The following is a 14,053-nucleotide window of genomic DNA, read 5'->3' as shown; positions in this document are numbered from 1 at the left end:
GGGACGACCAGGCCAGTGTGGGGGGCGGGGGGGAGGGCCATGAGGGGCGACCAGGCCGACAGGGGTGAGGAGGGAAGGCAGTTAGGGGAGACCAGGTCGGCAAAAGGGGTACAGTTGGGGGCGACTAGGCCGGCAAGTGGGGGAGGGGCAGTAAGGGGTGACCAAACTGGCGAGGGGGGCAGTGAGGAGCAACCAGGCCAGCAAGGAGAGGGCAGTTGGGGGTAACCTGGCTGGCAGTTAGGGGCGACCAGGCAAACAAGTGATTAGGAGCCAGCAGTCCAGGATTGTGAGAGGGATGTCCGACTGCCCGTTTACTGACAGTTGGACATTCTCCAAGGAGTCCCAGATTGGAGAGGGTGCAGGCTGGGCTGAGGGTACCTCCCCACACACAAATTTCATGCACTGGGCCGCTAGTGGTGTGTGTGTGTATATGTATATGGCCCTAGCTGGTTTGACTCAGTGGATAGAGCATTGGCCTGCAGACAAAGGGTCATGGGTTCTTCCAATCAAGGGCACATGCCCGGTTGTGGGCTTGATCCCCAGAAGGGGGCATGCAGAAAGCAGCCAATCAATGATTCTCTCTCATAGCTTTTTATTAAATACTAGTGGCTCAGTGCAGAAATTCGTGCACATTGAAAGGAAATTAGAAGAAATATTTTAATATCACTATTCACCCTTTCTCTATAATACAAGTGTCAACCAAATTTACGACTGACAATGACAGATGGAAACATATGCATGCGATTGGCACCAGTGAGAGCTTTATATGTATAGTACATGCACAAGTCAACTTAGCCTTTTATATATATAGAATAAATTTGCTTAATTCGACCTGCTTTCTGATTTAGCTAAATTTTTCCAACCCAGTGAAGCACCCCAACTTCTCATTTAGGTAACTGTCAGCAATACAGCAGTAAATATCAACACAAAGCAGATTATTGCTGTAGATCACACAAGGAGAACAAAGGGTAAAATATTTAACTGCAGCAGTTTGACTATATTCTGCGCAGTGAGAAAACCTGAAGTTATTTTCAAGGTCCACCATTTCTTACTTCTTTTCAGTCAGGTCAAGTTTCTAAGCTTTCTAAATCTCCGTTTTCCAGCTAATGTAAGGAAAATAGGATTCCACCGAGTCTCCTATTTACCTACTCCAGGACTTCTGTGAGGATTAAATGAGAGGAGGCATGGGAAAACACTTCACAGACTTTTGGTTAAAGTGTGAAATGTTTGCATCTGGTTATAAAGCAAGTTGTTCCTGGGCTGAAGAAACTGCAAGGAGAAGAAGCCAGGCATTGCTACGTGATATTATTACCCAGTGCCTACAGCGACTGTTTCAGGGCTGGGCTGGGCTGGGCTGGGCTGTGGGCAGCATTTTGCGCCTTGGAGTCTTGGCAGCATAGGCTGTGATTTGGTGGGGTGTCACTCCTGGGTGGTGGTGGGGCCTGTATTCCACTTGGGGGAAGCCGAGTGTTGCTTTGTGGGTGCCAGGTCCAGGGTGCCTTTCTCTGTAAATGGCCAGTGTGCATCGAGGCAGCTTTTGCATTGAGCATCTGCCCCCTGGTGGTCAGTGTGCATCATAGCGATCAGTTGGACACTTAGCATATTAGCCTTTTATAGAGATAGATAGGTGCCTCCAGGTTCAGAGGGACTGGTTGACTACCAGATCATCTTACAAGAAGAAAATGCAAAATATTTACCAAAAGTTTTTCCACAAGGTCTCTTGCCTTAGGAAAGAATTTTTCAGGAAAGTCATATTCCAACTTAATGATCTTCTGAAATATAAGATATTCGTTTCTGTAAAATAAGAGAAACCATCATTCTGGGTAAGGTTACAAAAATCTCCCAGAAGCAAGCTGTATCTTTCCTGGGACAGTGTCTCCTCTCCCCAGAGTCACTGTATTCATTAGAGCATCATTGTAAAAGTTCTCCCACCTTAGTTCAGCCTCCTCCCACTTCTCTGGCTGCTTCAATGGGCAGAGGTATGTGGGCGGGGGTGGGTAGAAGGTGGAGAGTAGAGGGTAGGACCAGAGGGTGTCTCTTACCCGGCTCGGAACGGTGGGAGTCCTGCCACAAGCTGGTATATTATACATCCAAGAGCCCAAAGGTCTGAACTTTGAAGGGAAAAACAAAGAATGACATTTGTAAAATTTCAGTGACATGCAGAGGTCCTTCCATTCCCTCTGTTCATACCAATCCATCTCAGCTTCCTATTTATTGCACTCCTTTAAAACCAGGTCAGTGTGAAGGTGGGAACCTACTTCAGGCCCTTTTCAAAGGGGCCTCCCTGGGAACTTGGGCCCAGAGTATCGTACACCCACCTTTTTCCAGTGTCAGTGGTTAGCGGGGTGCTGAGGAGGCTGCTAAGAGATTCTCTCACTAACTCACTGTTTACCCCACTGTTTACCCCCAGGACAGAGACACAAGCTCACATATACCAAGAAACCAAATTAGACAATCTAAAGGATGTGCACAAAGCAAGCTTTCTCTTCCCCTTTTTGGACTCACAGTGCAAAGCCCTGCTTCTTCTTTATAAATATTTTAATTATATGTTTCAAAAGAAACACACTACAGTTCTAACTTGCCCTAAGTCATTTCCAGAACCAGCTGACATGGACTCGGGGGGGGGGGGGGGGTGGGGGGGGTGGGGGCAGCATAGCTCTCCTTGCCCTGGATGCCACCCACCTGCTCTGGTCTGTTCTCTGTTCCCTCAGTGCCACCTCAGAGCTCACAGCTGACATCTACTTTGTACATTTAATTTCCTCTGTACGTGTTGCATTCTATTCCCAGCTCAGCCCGAAAAAATCATCACGATACTCCTCGACCTGCACTGCCAGCTGCCTCTACCTACTCCCATCTCATCCCAGCCCTATCTATCTGTAGGGCTCAGAGGTGACTGGATGCAGTCAGTTTCTGGAAGAGGCAACAGTCTGATATCTGGAAAATGAATTCAAAGGGCATGGGTGGAGACAACAGGCCAACTGCAGTGCCAGGGCTTGGATGAGGGCTCTGTATGACCAGCACCAGGAGAGATGAGGAAGCTCTTGATTTGGAATAGAAATGCAACAGGTCAGAAATCTGAGTCACAACACAAAGATGGAGTGAAGGACATTTAAAAAAATGAAATCTACACCCTAGCCTGTTTTGCTCAGTGGATAGAACGTCAGACTGAGGGTCCTGGGTTTGATACCTCAGTTGTAAGCTCAATTCCCAGCCCTGGTTGGGGTGCATGCAGGAGGCAACGAATCAATCAATGTTTCTCTCTCTGTGTCTTCCCCCTCCCTTCCACTCTATAAAAATCAATGGAAAAATATTCTTGGGTGAGGATTAACAAAAAAATTAATAAACACCTACATTCTACCCAGTAACTAGTTTGTTTTTTAAAAAAAATATATTTTATTGATTTTTCACAGAGAGGAAGAGAAAGGGATAGAGAGTTAGAAACATCGATGAAAGAGAATCATCGATCAGCTGTCTCTTGCACACCCACCACCGGGGATATGCCCGCAACCAAGGTACATGCCTTTGCCCAGAATCGAACCTGGGACCTTTCAGTCTGCAGGCTGACGCTCTATCCACTGAGCCAAACCGGTCCCAACCAGTAACTAGTTTTTATACTTGATTTTCTCTATTGTTTAGTCTAGGTTAAAATAGGAAGCTACATAAGTAAGACACCTACAGCAAAGCATGCCCTTTATATGTGGACACAGTCAGAGAGGATGGAAAGAGGGGACGGGGTGGAGGGGTGAGGGGAAGAAGATGGAGAGGAAGAGGGGAAAAGGGGGAAAGGGAGAGGGAGAAATATCGATGTGAGAGAGACACATTAATCAGCTGCCTCTCGCACAGGGCCTGACCATGGCAGTGTTTCTACAAACCAGGTGCGCGCCCTTGACTAGGAATTGAACCCATGACCTCTTGGTCTGCGAGCCAACACTCTAACCACTAAAAAACTGAGCCTGGGGATTGGTTGATTCTTGTATATGCCCTGACCACGGATCGAACCCACAACCCTGGTGTTTCGGGACGACACTCTAACCAACTGAGCTACCCAGTCAAGGCTTGAAAATGTTTTAAAATAAAATAAAAACTAAAGGGGAAGTCAGTTTTATATTTCTAGTATGTATATACCAAAGACTTTAAAAATGTTCAGAGAGGGCAAGTCATTCTACTTAAAAAATAAATATATATATATATATATATATATATATATATATATATATATTTCTTTTTTTTCAAAATATATTTTATTGATTTTATACAGAGAGGAATTGAGAGGGATAGAGAGTTAGAAATGTCGAGGAGAGAGAAACATCGACCAGCTGCCTCTTGCACACCCCCCACTGGGGATGTGCCTGCAACCAAGGTACATGCCCTTGACCAGAATCGAACTCGGACTTTCAGTCCTCAGGCCGACGCTCTATCCACTGAGCCAAACCGGTTTCGAGGAGATATATATATATATATATATTTCTTTATTGATTTCAGAAAGGAAGAGGGAGAGAGATAGAAGCATCAATGATGAGATAGAATCATTGATCAGCTGCCTTCTGCACTCCCCTACTGGGAATTGAGTCTGCAACCCAGGCATGTGCCCTTGACCAGAATCTAACCTGGAACCCTTCAGTCCACAGGCCGACGCTCCATCCACTGAGCAAAACTGGCCAGGGCTCATTCTACTTTTTGAAATTCAGCACAGGGACTTAGGGCAGCCTTGGGGCAGCCCTGGTGCTGCCTGGAAGATATCCCATCTCTCCCACTGGACAAGCAGGAGTGCCCCTCTGCTCCCCAGCACAGAATATGCAGCACACAGTAGGCATGCCAGATTGTGCCAAGTAAACAAAACCACTTCAACATCCAATGATAAAGGAAGAGTTTGACAAACAATAGTAAATCATATGCTAAAACACCCCACAGCCGTTAAAGATGACTGCAAATAATTTTGGCGACATAGGGAAATGTTCATCATATAATTGCAATAATTATATAGAGAACCATTATATATTTAATAATTAGATAATAGCCATCAAATATTTAATGGTTATTTAACTATTCAAAATTCGTTATTCAGTATGACTTCCAGTTGCATAAAAATTACATAACCATATGTAATACCCTTAGAAAAAAATAACTGGGAAGATACAGCAACTCATTATTTGAGACTGTAAGTGGGCTGGAGACTGAGTGTTCTTGTGTTTTTATTCTCCATATTTTCTAAGAATTCTTTTCAATGAATATGTATCACTTTTTAAATGAAAAAATCTGAACTATTTTTGAATATCACATGCTAAAAATTCTAAAAGCATACAAAGATATACAGTATACTGATCTCTCTCACAACCCTGTTCTCAACATTACAGTGTTATTTGCCAGTCCTTGTATACTCTTCTAGTGCTGTAAAATGCATGAACAAACAGATCTGGGTAGACATTCTCCCTCCTTTTTTCACAAAAGGTATCTTCCTTATCACATTCAGTAGAGCTTGGAGATCTTCCCCATCATGCTAATAAGCTGCCTCATCCTACAAGTAAACCCAAAATTGAGGAAAAGCTAGTACTTAGCAGTGACACACACTTCAAGAATTTGGCCAACAGTACTCACCATCCTGAGGAGGGTGTCTCAGCCTCAGCACTGTGACATGGGGAGGGGGGGGGCATCATTCTTGCTGTGAGTATGGCTCTGCACTGCAGGATGCTGAGCGGATGTGCACTGAATGCCAATAGCACTCTCTCCCAACCCTCACCAAGTTGTGACACCAAAACTGTGCCCATACACAGCCAAATGTCCCCTGCGGAGAATACTGTTTAAAAAGCCCCACGTAGGCATCCCTGACCTACAATAGCATTTAGTTCTTGACAAAAGCTCAAAAATAAACAGCCTGGAGACTGAAGTTTAATTCTTAAGAGAGCATCCTTCTATCCTTCATCATGTTTCTGCCCCACAGCACCACCCCTTAAAGAGTTTTTTAACTCATGAAAACCATACATGGTGTCAAAACAAGCCAGAGGAAAATCATTTGAGAAAAGAAAGAAAAAAAAGAAAAGGGATCCCAAGTCAAATTTATAGAAAATATCCCTTTATTAGCGGCCAGGCCCGGAGCAGCCGGGTCTGGTGTGGCCAGGCCAGGAGCAGCGGCTGCCAGGCTGGGAGCGGCCAGGCCCGGAGCAGCAGCTGCCAGGCTGGGAGCGGCCAGGCCCGGAGCAGCCGGGTCTGGTGCGGCCAGGCCAGGAGCAGTGGCTGCCAGGCTGGGAGCGGCCAGGCCCGGAGCAGCCGGGTCTGGTGCGGCCAGGCCCAGAGCAGCAGCTGCCAGGCTGGGAGCAGCCAGGCCCGGAGCAGCAGCTGCCGGGCTGGGAGCGGCCAGGCCCAGAGCAGCAGCTGCCAGGCTAGGAGCGGCCAGGCCCGGAGCAGCAGCTGCCAGGCTGGGAGCGGCCAGGCCCGGAGCAGCCGGGTCTGGTGCGGCCAGCCCCGGAGCAGCGGCTGCCAGGCTAGGAGCGGCCAGGCCCGGAGCAGCAGCTGCCAGGCTGGGAGCGGCCAGGCCCGGAGCAGCTGGGTCTGGTACGGCCAGGCCCGGAGCAGCGGCTGACAGGCTAGGAGCGGCCAGGCCCGGAGCGGCCGGGACCGGAGCAACCGGGCCCAGAGCAGCCGGGTCGGGTGCGGCCAGGCCTGTAGCAGCAACAGCCAAGTCCAGAGCAACTAGGTCGGGAGCGGCAGTGACTAGACCCGGAGCAGCTGGTTGTGGAACGAACCAGAGCAACAGAGGCCAGGCCCGGAGCAGCCAGGCCCGAAACAGCTCGCTCCTCGCCTGTACCTGCCCACGGCTGCCTCTCAGACATGGCTGGAAACTTTTGCGGGAACTTGAGGGTCTGCTGAATCAAGTGATGAAGGCTTAGATCTGGATGTGTTGAGTTAGTATAGCGCTGGGGTGTTGATCTGTGAGTGCCTTGGGTGGGGCCTGGATGAGGCTGGTTGACCTATTTGAAAATGTCTTTTGTGTGAAGTGTATCATTGGGCATGTGGAGGTATTATTGATATGAGAAAATGCTAAGTAACAGATTTACTATCTGAAAAGGGATTTACTATCGGGGAAAGGGAGGGAGGAAGAGACTGAACATAAACTGTGTACCTATGGATGAGGACAATGGGGGATGGGGAGGGGGCAGAGGGTGGGGTGGGAACCTGGTGGAGGGGGGAAGAAATGAGGAACCTTTGTAATAATATGAACAATAAAGATTGATTTTAAAAAAAAAAGAAAAAAAAAAGAAAATATCCCTTTATTAACTTTTGGTCAAGAATATGTTTGCATATTTTCAGAAAACAACTCCGAGACCATGTGGATTCCTGCAACAGAGAGAAACTGACAGGAGTGCCCCAGCAATGAAGACAGAAGAGAAAGAGTTCAGAGATGGAAGACACTGACAACGCCTTGCCATACCAGCAGACAGCAGCTGTGCGTCGCTGAAGGATGCCCAGGACCAAACCAGACGGTCAGACCTGCATCAATACCATTTGTCCACCAACCAGATCTGAAATACCATGGCTGACATGTACACATAAGGAACTGTTTGACATTGAAATTGGGACTCAAAAGAACTGTTGGCCCAGAAAGGAACTCACTACAGACTGATTCATTTGTCTCTCAACATAACGATTATTGCTTGTCTCAGTTTCGGTTCTTATAAGGGAATTCCTTGTATCACATGATCTAATGCATCTAGGGGAAATAATTAACAACATAAATTAATGAACAGAATCAGACCTGGAGACAGAGAAGCAGCGATCAGACTGCTAAGAGGGAAGATAGGGAAGGGTGGGGGTAAAAGGAAGAAATGAACTAAAGGACTTGTGTGCATGCATATAAGCCTAACCAGTGGTCATGGACAACAGGGGTGGGCATACATGGGGAGGGGGTTGGGATGGGAATGGGGGATGAGGACAATTATGTGATACCATAATCAATAAAGGATTTTTTTTAAAAAGTTTTTTTAAAAAATCTGTTATGCTCACAAACACAGAGCTGCTGTCCCCAGAATCACTCACTCCTCTGATAGCTTTGGCACTGTTACTTTGTCATTTTAGGAAGGTAGCCCCTTGCAGCCTGCCAATCTAGGTCAACTCAAGGGAAGGTGCCAGCAGACCACGTGCTTGGCTGGCCCCTGGGGAGGAAGAATCCAAAGAAAAGCTTAAACTACAGAATCTGTCACCATCTGGAGCCACTCCCCAAACTCTGTAACCCCAGATTCTACTGCCACCTCAGTCTTCCACCTGCCTCATAGCCTACCTGACAGCTCCCCAGACTTCTCAGCACTCCTAGCCATCAACACCCCCTCCACCTTCTTTTCTTCCACTGCCCAGATGCCCTGCTGCTGACCCTTCTCCACTCTTCAGATTACTGCCCTTGTGAACAGAACCCCAGCTCCTGTGTCCTCTATACCCTAATTTACTCTACACCCACCAAAACCCTCAACTCTGCAGCCACTGCCAGGCCTGTGCCAAGTCTGAGCACTGAGCAGAGTTGGCTAGTGCTGCCTGGGGCCCCTGCCAGGAAACTGACTCTGTCCCCTCCCACACATGCTGCCTTCTGGGCCTCTTCCCATAGTCTGTAGAGTCCATAACACCAAACAGCTGATCTGCGGCTGCCAGTAATGCCAGTCTGCCAAAGCAGGAGGCAGCACAAGGATCCCTGGGATTCAAAACAAGCAAGAAGCCTTGTTAAATAATAAAGACTTGTCTGCCACACTTCTTTTCACCAGACAGTTATTCTAAGGGAACAAGATCCAGTCTCAAAGTATAAAGCAACAGCCACCCCAGGAAGTATAAAGTTTAACAATAAAGTAAGTAGCACATGGGTTATTAAAGGAAAAATACTGGTTAAAAGGCAAAATCCTAACTTCTTCCAAAGTAAGCTTAGCTATATAAAGGCCATGAAAGGCACTCTCATTGAAAAAAATAAATAAGAAATAATTTTTTTCAGAGAGAAATAAGAGAAATTTCAATGATGAGAGAGACTCATCAGTCAGTCGCCTACTGCACACCCACCTGGAATCAAGCCCACAACCCAGGCATGTACCCTGTCTGGGAATTGAACAATGACCTCCTACACAGACACTCAACCACTGAGCTACACTGGCTGTGTGAAAGGCAATCTCTTAACTATTAATTTCATATGTATTAGCTACTTTAGAGAAAATATTATTATGGATCAGGGGGGAAAAATACACACACACACACACACACACACACACACACACACATGTCGATAAAAACAAGAACTAGAAAAAAATCAGGTTACCTTTTACAGGCCGATTTCTCTGTGAGCAGCTCTGGAGAAACATACTGGGCTGTTCCTACAAACGAGTTGGCCCTGGCTGATGAGAAGAGGAAAATGGTCATGCTGAGATACAAAACACTTAACATTGTGGACGTTCCTATCAGGACATCATGGCTGACATGGCATCCCCCCCTCACACACCGTTTTGAGACCCTCTCCTCCCAGAGATGACTCCAAGGTCACCTGCTCAGTGACTTTTCCCTGGCCACCTCCCTAACTCATGTTCTCCTGGTGCCTCTCACCAACACCAGAGCAGCCTCACCCAGCATTCTCTCAGCTGGAGCGTCTCAAGGAGCCTGTGGTGCTTAACAACAGTCCGGACATGCAGCAAGCATACAATGAACATGCACAGAATTCAGGAAAGGACTGGATCCCCTGGATGGCAGGAATACCTTCTTATAACAAACTGCTCAGGGATATAAAGGGAATGAGACTCATGTGTCCCAGCTGGGCAACCTCCACAGCATACTGCTGTTTCTAGTACTGGACTGTGTGATGCAAGATTCACAAAGATCAACTGCAGAGCTGGGTTGGGTGGCAGCAGGAGCCTCTGGACCTGCCCATCACCAGAGAGAGGAGGCACTGACACCCATTCACCCCAGTGGCCCCAGGGATCTTAGGGACTTCACCAATGGCCTTGCACCCCTGACAAAGAACCACAGGCATAAGCGGCGTGCCCGCCACACTGCTCCTGAGGCATCCTACATGGAGCGTCTCTGGCACTGGGGACCACAGCCTTCCCTATGACTCTCACAGGATGAAGGATCAGGGATGCCGGTATGAGAGCCACCTACCATCCGAAAACAAATTGGTTCTCTAAGGAGGGGAGCCACATATTTCACTCACAGCAACCTTCCAGGCTGGTACTGTGTAAACCAGCAGACATTTGCTGTCTACTTTTATAATTGAAGGAAATGTTCGATTTCACTGAAAGATTAATGAAAAACAGTGACTTTTCTCCTCTCCAGTGTCATGGCTGACTGGCTTCTATCTGTGACACCAGGGTAAAAACCCCAAAGAGAGCATTAGAAAATCAGAGAGGTAATCTAGTCACCTCCCCCTGGAAGTTCAGAGATAAGCTAAAAATCAAACTTCCCCAGATACTGAAAAACCAGACCCAGAAGCCATTGTTGGAAAGCATGGCATCCTCTATGCCACTGACCTCCTCACCTGTAGGACACACAGTCAGGGGAATGGAGAAAGATATTGGGCTGGGTTGCTGTTTCTATCCTCAAAGTGGTTCAAAGAAAGTGATCAGCATCCTGGGCTATGGACCACTCTGGTCACCACAAATCTGTAAGTCAAGCTGAAGTGCCAGTGCGGAAGGAGGGACTAAAGAAGTATTCCTAAGGTGTGGGGACCCTCACACTCTTTTCAAGCCAAAAGTGCAGACTGCTAGTGTCATACCCATAAACCCACACGAAGCACAGCAAACATTCACAAAATATGGTCACCTCTGGGACAGAAGATGAGAAAACAGACTACTGCAACAAATAAAAAGGAGTCTGGCCCTGGCCAGTATGGCTCAGTTGGTTGAACATCGTCCTCTCCGCTGAAAGGTTGCCGGTTTGATTCCCAGTCAGGGCACATGCCTGGGTTGTGGGCTCGATCCCCGGTAGGGGGCATGCAAGAGGCAGCTGATCTATGTTTTCCTCTCACATAATTATTTCTTTTTCTCTCCCCCTTCCTCTCTCTATCTCTAAAACTCAATTTTGTTTTTAAAAAGGGAGTATGCAAGCGAGATTTATCCCAAGAATGCAAAGGTGATTAAATATATATAAAACAGTCAATGTAATACATCATATCATTAAAATTATGGACAAAACCACATGGTCAACTCAATAAATGCAGAAAAAGCATCTAACAAAAATTCAACATTCCTTCATGATAAAAATACATAAAATAAGAAGAGAAAGAAACCTCCTCAACCTGATAAAGGCATCTATGAAAAAGCCAAAATTAGCCGAGACCGGTTTGGCTCAATGGATAGAGCGTTGGCTTGGGGACTGAAGGGTCCCGGGTTCAATTCCGGTCAAGGGCATGTACCTTGGTTGCGGGCATATCCCCAGTAGGGGGTGTGCAAGAGGCAGCTGATCGATGACTCTCTCTCATCGATGTTTCTAGCTCTCTAGCTCTCTCCCTTCTTCTCTGTACAAAATCAATAAAAATATATTTTAAAAAAAAGCCAAAATTAACTTGTTACTCATAGTGAAAGATTAAGAGCTTTTCCTAGGATTAGGAACAAGACAAGGATGTCACTCTTGCCATTTCTATTCAACATAGTAGAGGTTCTACCAGGACAATTAAGACAAGAAAATTAAATAAAAGGAATCCAGATTAGAAAGGAAAAAGTAAACTACCTCTAATCACAGATGACATGACCTTATACACAAACATCAACTGTATTTCTCTTTTCTCTTAAACCCTTACCCAGTGTGATTTGTGCCTTTGGTATTGTATCTAAGAAACCACTCCCTAACCCAAGGTCATGAAGATTACTCCTATGCTTTCTTCCAAGAGTGTTAATAGTTTTAGATCCTAGATTTAGATCTCCAATCTATCAAAGTAAACATCTTAAGTTAACTTTTGTGTATGGTGTGAGGCAAGGGGTAATAATGCTTTTGATAATTTGGTCATCACTGGAGGACGATGGTGAACCAATTCATTATTTTCAAAAGTGGCAAGTAAAGGGGAAAGAGCAAGCATTTATTTTGTTTTTTCCTCCACGATTAATAGGAAGTAGTTAAGGAAATAGTTGCTATGGGGAAATTTCTCTTTTAAAAAAAGAATTCCAGCCGAAACCAGTTTGGCTCAGCGGATAGAGCTTCGGTCTGCGGACTGAAAGGTCCTGGGTTCAATTCCAGTCAAGGGCATGTGCCTTGGTTGTAGGCACATCCCCAGTGGGGGGTGTGCGGGGGGGAGGGGATGGTAGCTGATGGATGTTTCTCTCTCATCCATGTTTCTAACTATCCCTTTCCCTTCCTCTCTGTAAAAAATCAATAAAATATATTTTAAAAAAGAAAAAGAGAATTCCATCTCATGAGTAAAAGAATCTACACTAGCTAATTGACCGTACCTTTGCTATGCCCACAGCCAATCAGAGTATGCAAACTAACCCAACAAGATGGAGGTTAATTTGCATATGCAGGTGTGAAGCCTGCTAAGAGGGGAAGCAGGGTGGCGGAGGGAGCTACTGGAGTGATGCTCCAGACAGAAGCGAGGACTTGCTGGCTCTGGGTGGCCTAGGAGCTGGGACGTGCCGGCTCCCTGGCAGCTGGGGCGGGGAGCAGGGACTTGCTGGCTCCCGGGTGGCTGGGAGTGAAGCCAGTGCCTATTCTTGCACGAATATTGTGCAACGGGCCTCTAGTTAGACTATAATCATTCTGTATTCTTACTGAATTAATGAATCCTAGCCACTATGGCTTTAAAGGGCTGTTGACAACATAGAGATATGAATGGGTGTCAAATGCTTCCTAATAAAGAAGGCACCACCACCAGACTCTGGTGTGAGATAATTGAACTTGAATGTGATCAAAGTGACCAGCACCAACTGCCAATTTACAGGATGTACAGAGGAGAGGAGCATGTGACATGACTCCAAAGAGATGTAATCAGGAAACTTTAGAAGACAAATGACCTGGTTTCTTCAACAGACTGCAAGGGAAATAAAGATTGGGGGGAGTGGGGGGGCGCTGTGGAAGCCACAGACTAAAAGAAATTTAAGAGATAAATTAACTAAGCTCAAATGTAGTAACTTTGGTGGTCCACAGAGGGAATGTGCAGAAAAGCTGCAGCTGGAGTGACAACGATTTAGGCTCCGAAGCCTTCCCCTGGATCCCCCCTTCCAGACCCACCCATCCTGTTTAGTAAGTGAAGCCTCCACATCTGGCTGTTACCAGAAAGCCTACATATCTCAGAACACAGGTTTCCAGATACAAACCCCAAGTCTGAACCTCCAGCATCCCCAAGTAACTCAAGCCTTTTTGCAAAGGGAGCAAACGCCAGAGACAGCCACAGACAAGGGGCTTACTCAACATGATTAAGCTGTCCTCACCCAGATATGTCTGTGGTACCCTTGTGCAAGGTCCGAAGTCACAAGTCCTCTGTGTTGGAAATTGTTCATCAATCCCGTATGCCCTCAACAGTCCCCACTGTGTCCCACCCTGCCCATTATAGACAGGGAGACTCTGACCTAACAAGCAGCAGTGAGAGAGATGCAGGGCTCATCCCCTTTCAGGAGCAACCTATTGTGACAAAGTTCTGTAAAGATAGACAATCTGCCTCCTGCTGGGAGGACGGCAAACATTTTCAAGGCCACTTAGTAACTTGCACAGTGCCCTTGGCTTCCCCCAAACCTCACCATAAAGGGCTTTATCTTCTCTCTACACTAACGCTTGACAACAATTTTCAGAAGTAAAATTGCCATTCTTTATACTTCCAGTTTGAGAGCCATTCAGTCCCTGCTGAGATGTCGCTGGCTAGCTAGGAAACCCAGGACACTCCTTCTAGATGATACAGCTGTCATAATACATAATCCAATGCTAAGAATCACCCGAGGGGAACAGTGATTAGGATGGTTTGCAATCAGAAATATGCACCTGACCAAGTAAAAATCAATCCCTGTTCTGTGATTCTGTAGAACCTCACGATAATGGGTGTGCCTGGGCCACCACTGCAGCTGCACACAGGATTTCCTCACAGGCACATGTGAGGAGGAAAAACGCTGGCAGG

General features: G+C 46.6%; 1 protein-coding gene across 2 annotated transcripts in view; it reads right to left on the bottom strand.

Moving 5' to 3' along the window:
• The window catches only part of PDPK1 (3-phosphoinositide dependent protein kinase 1), an 81,506-nt gene that overhangs the window by 24,936 nt on the left and 42,517 nt on the right, over nt 1-14,053 (bottom strand). For both annotated transcript variants that reach the window (XM_084882332.1, XM_084882333.1), the window contains exons 7-9: nt 9,284-9,359; nt 2,043-2,111; nt 1,698-1,794 (exon numbers count right to left, since the gene is read on the bottom strand). In XM_084882332.1, coding sequence (XP_084738458.1) covers nt 1,698-1,794; nt 2,043-2,111; nt 9,284-9,359 — 242 coding nt within the window. The remainder of the gene's footprint in view (nt 1-1,697; nt 1,795-2,042; nt 2,112-9,283; nt 9,360-14,053) is intronic.

This window comes from Pipistrellus hanaki (assembly GCF_964339955.1).
Source record: "Pipistrellus hanaki genome assembly, chromosome: 4".
Taxonomy (NCBI): domain Eukaryota; kingdom Metazoa; phylum Chordata; class Mammalia; order Chiroptera; family Vespertilionidae; genus Pipistrellus; species Pipistrellus hanaki.
Note: the sequence above shows the minus strand (reverse complement) of the source record. Positions and strands in the feature narration are given on the sequence as shown.